General features: G+C 42.8%; 1 protein-coding gene across 6 annotated transcripts in view; it reads left to right on the forward strand.

Moving 5' to 3' along the window:
• Window positions 1-7,822, forward strand: part of NRF1 (nuclear respiratory factor 1) — a 142,399-nt gene extending 134,577 nt beyond the window's left edge. For all 6 annotated transcript variants that reach the window (XM_076006606.1, XM_012789202.3, XM_076006608.1 and 3 more), the window contains one exon: window positions 6,095-7,822. In XM_076006606.1, the coding sequence (XP_075862721.1) occupies window positions 6,095-6,258 (164 nt within the window). In that variant the 3' untranslated portion in view covers window positions 6,259-7,822. The remainder of the gene's footprint in view (window positions 1-6,094) is intronic.
• Window positions 7,823-8,374: the final 552 nt, after the last annotated feature.

Below are 8,374 nucleotides of genomic sequence, written 5' to 3' on the forward strand. Positions count from 1 at the left end.
CTGGGAATCTGAATTTTCAGAGCACATGTCTATTTCCATCACTTTTTGTGAAAGTCTAAAAAATTCCCTCTGGCAAAGGCTGAAGTGGGGTGATCACAAAGGAAGCTCAAATGTAGCCCAGGTAAGAGATGATAGTATTTGTCCCAGGAGACAGCAACAGAAGTGTTGGATTCTGGGTTTATGTTTGAAAGGAGAGTTGACAAGATGAGCTGATGTGTTGGTTGTGAGGTCAAAGATGACTTCAAAGTCTTTGCCCTCAGCAACTGGAACGATGTAATTGCAATATATGGGGTAGGGGAATGGGAGGAGCATGTTTCACCATTTGGCCTCAAGAATAATACCCATCTGCTTTAAAAAGAATTTTTAAAAACCGTTTTATGCCTCATTGTCATTTACAGGGAAATGTGGTCCTGGAGCCAGGAGTTTCTCTGGGGATTTTGGTTTGACTGTTATTTGACAAGGAAATCCTTGTCCTGGGACCTGAAGTTTTCGAGTTGTCTTTGACCTCTTTTTCCACTTTGGCCAATTCTGTAAACCTTACCATATGACTCCTGAGAGCAGAAGCAGCGGGGAGCCCAAAGAGGACAGTCCCTTCCCCCTAAGGCCCATGCTGGCCCTGGCGTTAGGTGTTAAGGGCATTGTGGTGTATGGAAAGACTCCCAGATCAAAAGCCTGGGCACCTGGCTTTACCATAAACTCAGTGAGTTAGTGAACAAAATCACTCCATCTCTCTCACTCGGTCTGTGTTTACTTTTTTTTCTTAAATAAAATTGTTATATTTATTTCTGAGTTTAAAGGAAAAAAAGGGATCGTGTTTACTAAACCAAATGAACTCTAAAGCTTCATGTAGCTTCTAAATATTGGGGTACTAAAAACTTCAGGACATTATAATAAGTATGTGCCTTTGTGATGAGCCCCTAGTCCTGCCAAAGGAGCTTCCCTGTCATTTGTGAAAGGGAAGAACACCTGCCCTGTGTACTTTTCCAGGATCTGCAGAAATCAAGTGACATGCAGCCAGGTGTGAGAGGGCTTTGAAAAGTGCTGTACAAAGGCCAAGGGAGTCTTCATTACTAGGACTGTACAGGGTCTCTCTGAGAAATAAAAAGAACTCCAAGCTCTTAAAGTAGAACATCAAGGGCTTCCTGTTGCTTAATCAATTGCAATGACCCAGAATACAAGCTTGGATTAACATGTGCCTCTAGATTAGGGCTAATCAGGCACAGGCTGAGCAGATGCAGGGACAATCCCAGCCTGATTACTATACCTCAGCATTTAATCATCTCTCTTCCAAGGGCAGCCGGCCCGACTTAGTGCATGCTGCGTTTTGAAGCCTCCAGTCCCCGCCCCCTTTCCCTTGCTGTGGACATAAAGGCTGCTGGGTCAGAGACACTGAGGCGATTTAATCTAATCCCATGTCAAAATGCCTGTGTGTTTTGAGGGGGAGGGTGTCTTAAAACCTCCACAGTGGGCTGGTAATGCGTTTATTTAAAGTGGAGGTAGACTGAAGCTGCATGTAGAAAACAGTGGAATTGAGATTTCAGGGCATGTGAGGTTATGAAATGACCCTTCCTTGCACATGGAATTTCTCCCTCTGAAAGGCTTCCAGGATGTGTAGTTGCTGTCACCAGTTATTCACCCCAAGAGAGCTTTGTGTAGGAGTCATTTCATCGCCCAGTTATAGTGGCCAAATTTGCTCCTTTCCTGACTGATGTGGAGTACAGAAGATGGAATCTTTTACAAATGGTTTCATTTGGATGAATCCTGAATGTAGTATTTTTGGCATTGCTTTTTTCTGGGCTGGGAGCTCCTGCCCTAAAGCAGCCTCATCATTCTAAAACTCACCCACCTTAATCATCCAGTCCCTAGAAGGGACACATGCGAAATCTTAGAAGCCAGGTTTTATTCATGAGTGTAGAAAACATGTATTGAGCACCTGCTGACTGTTAGGGACCCAGAGATGGAGACTCAATCCCTCCCTTGAGGAATTTATGGTCTCATTGGTGACAAGACATGTAAACAGTGGTGATGAATAAGACCATTGACTCCATAAAGCCTGTACACAGTGCTGTGGGACCCAGGAGAAGAGGACCCAAGACAGGAGAGGAGAGACTGGAGCCGGCTCTTGGAAGAAGAGGAGAGGAGCCTACTCCAGGCAGAAGTAGCAGTGTGTGCAGGCAGGGAGGTGAATGCTTGGGGAGCCTCGGTCAAGTAGTTCACCTGGCTGGCATGGAAAGTGAGTGGGTATTAGCGGACCACCGGGCTTAACTAAATAACAGGGCCCACATGAAGGGTTTGGATACCTGCAAAGGGGTTTGGACTTTATATCCAAATATATTCAGTGGGACGTTGGAAACCACTGAAAAAAGGAGAGCAACAAGATCAGTTTGTATGTTCAAAAGATCATTCTGGTCATAGCAGTCTCAGCCAATATATATTTTTGCATTTGGACCTTTCTCCATTTTATTGTGGAGCAAATCTTCCATGACACTAAAAACCATTTTAACAGCAGTTTTGGGCATGGACCGACATCATTAGAAACCCAATGCATCATAAGCCAGGGTGAAAGAAATTTAACTTTTGACAATTCTTTAAGCTTCTGGTCACCCCTGCCCTAACCTAGATGGCTGCTCATGGTTAGAAAGGGTCTCCCTGCTCACAGTAGTCACTGTATTTGTAAATCGTGTGACTCGTTCCCCAAGTTTGGAGCTTTCAGAACTGAATCAAACCCAGAAGAGCAATGAAATGAGACTGATTTGTGCTTCTGCTTTGGGTTGCTCTGTGCCAGCATGTGGGCTCTCTGGGCGTGGCAGAGATGTGCATCAAGTCTCTTTTTATGTTGCATCATCAAATACTTATCTCCTATCCCTAAACTGGCAAAACTTACTCCTGGAAAAGTTACCTGCAAGTTAACACTGTGAAATAACATTTTATATTTTATTTGTTTTGCATTAGAAAATATTCTCACATCCCTTTTTTAAAATTAATTTTTATTTTCATCAAAGTAGCATATAGTTTGAAATGTCACAGAGGATTAAAAGTGAGTCTTCCTTGGTGGTGGCGCTCTTCCATCTGGTGGTTCCTCCTGTGGGCCCCCCACTGAAGAGGCTGATTAATCCAACCTGAATATGAGTGTAGCACTGGTACCACATAGTACCACTGAAGAACCCAAAGTTATAGCAAATTCTGTGGCAATTTTAAAGTTGAGTTGGTATAGTAACTTCCCGGGCCTTCTCAATACTTTAAAATGGACTATCTGCGCAGGGCAAGGAAATAACATTGCACTGTATAAGCACTGGAGTGGAAAGTGCAATGTCTTTAAACTCTATTAAAATTGGTACCCTTGGCCCCATGAAAAGGACCAAAAGACTTTTTTTTTAAGTCTGTATCCCAGAAGCAACATTATATGCTCTTTTTCTATTATGTATCCTTACTGCTCTAAATAATAGTCTTGTGTCATTATTTTTTTAGTTGAGACATCATCTACAAGTTTTGGATAACTTGGCATCTATGTTTACATTATTATAACCACATAAAAATTACTCATTGCCAAGATGAATGTAATTATTATGATTATATTTCCTTTTTTGTACAACTTTTATTTTCTCTTCAAGTTAATACCTGTCTTTTTGGTGGGGGTGAGGCTTCTACTTTTTAACTATTAAGCACCCATTTTGTCCAACTCTGCTCTAGAAAAGCCTCTTTCCCACGTGGTCATGGCGTTTTCCCCACAAGCTCTGTTGTCTCAGACCTGCTGCGCAGCCTTATCCTGGGCCCCTCAGCAGCCCTCAGACTCCCTTCACCATTCTCCGTGGTGCACTCTGTCTCCTAGATCCCGCGGCTGCTGCCTTCTTAGTTTTCTCCTGCTTCTGTGGACCACAGCCTTCAAAGCTTCCGGAGGAAGCATGCATGGGTGGCCAATTTTTTGAGCCCTTACTTATCTGGAGATGTCTGTATTCTGCCCCACAATTAATGGATATGGCTGTCATTTCATGGGCTGATTACAGAATTCGAGGCTGAAAGCATTTTCTCTCTGACACTTGAAACCATTGCTCCATCATCTTCTAGCTTCTAGGTTTGTTGTGGAAGAGTCCAACACTGTTCTTATTCCCAGTTCGTTGTATGTGACTTTTTCTTTCTGGAATCCATTAGGGTCTTTGCTTTATCCCTGGTATTCTGAAAATTTGCAAAGATGTGTCTTAGTGTCTAGATCTTTTTACATCTGTTATATTTGGCATCAAATGGGCCTTTTCAATCTGGAACTCATGTTTTTCAGTTCTAGAAATTTATATATCTGTCTAATAATTTCTTACCTCCTATTTTTTCTATTCTCTTTTATTAGAGGTTGGACCTTATAAGTCATATTTTCTCTCCTGTCCATCTTTTAATCTTTTGTACTCTGGAACATTTTTGACATCTGATTTTATTTTGAATATATTTCATCTATTGGAATTTTTTATTTAAAATTTTTTTTCTCTTACTCCTTTTAATTATATCCCATTTTATGATACAAATCCCTTATCTGAGTATCCTCAGATACTCAGATAAGGGGCATTTGTTTTTGTTTTCCTCTGCTCCCCACATTGTCTCTGCTGCCCCTATCGGCCTCTCTGTTCCTTAAAAGTAAGACACTGAAACACTGATTGTCACAGGGTGTGCCAGGGAAGGGTGAGGTGACCTGTAGGCCTCAGTGTCTATATTAGGACAGCAGGCCAGATTTTTCACTATCTCTCCTACCTCCTCACCCCCAAATATCACCTTTTCCCCCATTCACTATAATTATAGTAGCAGAAGAAAGGAAGATATATGCATTTGTTCTGCCTTAGTTAACTGGAAAATTCCTTTTTTAAAAAATATATAAAGTCAGCTTTCCTGTTTTAGGAAGGACTACATTTTTCTGAGATTATGTGCTGCTTCCTTTCTTGATGTTTAACTGTCTACTCTGAAATAATAGTGATAGTAGGAGGGAGATGGAGTCAGGCACAGTGGTATATGCCTATAGTTCTAGCTACTTGGGAGGCTGAGGCAGGAGGATCACTTAGCCCAGGAGTCAAAGTCCAGCCCGGGCAACAGAATGAGACCCTGTCTCGAAAAAAGGAAAGAAAATTTGGGAAATGAGGTTGGAGTATTTATTTATTTTTAGTTGTCCCCAAAATGTATTTTTAAATTTTACTGGTCTGTGAAATCTAAAAATCAGGAAACCAATGACCTAGACTTTATTTATTTATTTATAAGTTCAACTCTGAAGGAAAGGACATAAATGGAGCAGTGGATAGGAGAAGAAGACAGGATAGGAGAAGAAGTTTTTTCTCTTCAGGCTTGAGCACAGGCAGAAAGGTGGTTGAAGAAGACAGTGTAGCAGAATATCAAGGAAAATAATGGTGGCCTACTCCTAGAAAGGGAAGACAGTCAGAGGGGCCATGGGCAGTCCACACCTGTTGGGCCCCACTTTCCTAGAGATGAAGTGGACAGGGTCTTCTCTTGGCAAATTGGGGAGGCCCTGCCCTGAGGCATGTTTCCACAGTTTCTCCAAACTTTTCTTTCCTGGTAGTCTGTTTTAAAAATTAAAATGGAAGAAAGTTGATTTCATAGAAGTAGAGAATAGAATAGTGGTTACTAGAGGCTGGGAAGGCCCAGAAGAGGTTGGGCAACAGGTACAAAGTTATAGTTAGGAGAGTAAGTTCTCGTGTTGTGTCACACAGTAGGGCAACTGTACCAAATAATACTTTAGACCTCTGCTTAGCTAAAAGGGAAGATTTTGAGTGTTGTCACCACAAAATGGCAAATGTTTAAAGTGATGAATATGGTAATTACCTCAATTTGATCATGTCAAATGTATGCATGCACTGAAACGTCACACTGTACCCCATAAATATGTGTAATTGTTACGTGTCAACTATAGATTTTTAAAACTATTTAATGAAAAAAATTAAAATGAGATAGGGAAAGAGATTTATTTGTGCCTGGGCAGTGGCTATGTGACTGCCTGGGGCTGGCAGACAGTGAGACCCTATAGGGCAGGAGCTGCTTGCCCCTGTCCAGCCAGCACCTGGGAACTGAGCACCAGCCCCACCAACCGTCTCTTTTGTCCCCCCAGGCCTGGTCCAGATCCCTGTGAGCATGTACCAGACTGTGGTGACCAGCCTCGCCCAGGGCAACGGGCCAGTGCAGGTGGCCATGGCTCCTGTGACCACCAGGATATCGGACAGCGCAGTCACCATGGACGGCCAGGCTGTGGAGGTGGTGACATTGGAACAGTGACAAGCAGCCATATCATGGCATTGTTTTCTAGTCTACTTCAAAATTTTTTACACGTTTGCAGAGGTGCAATCAAATGGAATTAAGTCTCTCGACTTTGGAAGAAAAGTTTTGTTTAACCTTTTTTTAAAAGGAAGAAAGACAGCGGATTTTGGAATTGCATTTTTTAAAGCACCACTCAATTTTCTGGGATTGGTGGAATAAGAAACTGCATCGTCAATTTCACCACCCCAAAAAAGCCAAATTGTGGCAGGACTTCTTTCTGCAGAAACGTGTGTGTATACTTATGTGTGTGTATGTGTGAGTGTGAATATATGTATATGTGTACATATGGACATACACATTTACATATATATAAAGTATATATATACATATATATATATGTATGAAACCCGCATGGAATTATCTGTATGAAATCAAGGTGAGCTGTGGAAACAATAATTCACCCAGTTTAGTGGGTGGTAGGGTACGTGGCCAGACACAGTCACCCGGTTTTTGTTCATACCAGGGTCATGCGTTGAGCTACTGACAAACTCAGGCGGAGGTGACCATGCCCTTCACCAAAGCTGCCTCCCAGTGGCCGCCCAGAACTTTCTCTGCTGGACTCACCTGAGGAAGGAGATTCCAGAACGAGATGGGTCCAGAAAATGTGCTTACGAGGTCTAGAGGCCGTGTGGTCTGCCACCTGAGATGTTCCTTGGGCTGGCCCAGGTGCTGACCTTGCCACAGGCAGATGAATGTCCTAAAAGCTCCCAGGCAGGGACAAGAGGGTTCTCCTCAGCCTCCCATCTCCTCCCCTTCCCAGGAATCCTTCTTGATCTCATGACTATTAAAATGTTGCTTTGGTTTTAAGGTCAGTCCTGAATTGGTCATGTATGTGAACTGAAGGTAACAGAAGTATTAAGGGTTGAAGAGTGCGAGAGTGTGTTAAGTGTGCTTGTGGGTGTGTGGTGCGTGGTGGGGGAGAGAATGGGAAGGGGGTGGGAGGGGTTGGAAGGGAAAGGAAGGAGGGAGAGAAACATCTTCCTGGACCAGGGCACCTGAATGGGAGCAATTTTCTCTAGCTGTCTGTAGCTGAACAGAGGAGACGCTGGAACTGAAAGGAAGGGACACCTGGCTCATGAAAGGTTGGCCATCACCATGGGACATGGCAGAAAAGCACTGAGGGTGTTTCCTGCATGCCTGGATCAGGCCCCGCTTCGGAAGGGACTCTGCAAGACCCATTTTCCTGGGTGCAGCCTGGAGGCCCAGGTCCTGAACAGCTTTCCTGCTCACAGGTGTTGATCGGTCTGGGTATTCTTTGTAACTATCAAATTCTGTCTTTCTCAGCTGCAGGCCCTGTTCCAGTGGCTAAATTCACCTGACTTTTTCAACAGGCCAAATCTCTGCTCCTTGCGTACAGGGACAACTCTTCCTCCCTCCCCCTAGGCCCCCCCATATGTGTGATAGTGTATTTAATGTGTTTTTTTAAATGCGACATTAAAAGATTCTTCATGTCTTGCTCAGCCTTTGAGAAAAGTTTCAGATTCTTGTATTTGCTTGTTTTATATAAAACTATCCAATGTTCTTTGTATGTTCTTTTCTGTACGTAATGGGGGGGAGGGAAGGGAAATTTACATATAAATAGTCCTAGTTCTACAATTTGTTATTTTTTTAATTATTATTTTTTATCGTCATTGTGAAGCTGTTCAGGGGCTTTAAAGTCCGTGTTCCTTTGTGGTGAAATAACCTCTTAATAGTTTGAGAAATTGCCAAGAAGAAGAAAAAAGCAAAACTCCAGTAGCAGAGCATGGATTCTGTGTTGTTTTCCATTCTGTCTATTACTGCCTCATTAAATAAATAGTTAAAAATGTGGCAACAGGAAGTGGAACTGTTCATCTCTATAGGAGCACTTGGCTTCTTAGGCAAAAGGAATTACATCTTGGGGTGGCTTCTTCTGTTTTCTAAAAGGTACTTGTCAGCCTGGGTGACAAAGTGATACTGTCTTAAAAATATTTTTTTTCAAAAAAGGTATTTGTACTCAAGATCAGTGATCTTTCACCTCTGCCCCCTGGCACTGTGGGGCTCCATGAGGAAGACACCGAGGATGAGCCCGGGACCTCCTGCAAGCACAGTCACC

Source organism: Microcebus murinus, chromosome 9, assembly GCF_040939455.1.
Source record: "Microcebus murinus isolate Inina chromosome 9, M.murinus_Inina_mat1.0, whole genome shotgun sequence".
Classification (NCBI taxonomy): Eukaryota; Metazoa; Chordata; class Mammalia; order Primates; family Cheirogaleidae; genus Microcebus; species Microcebus murinus.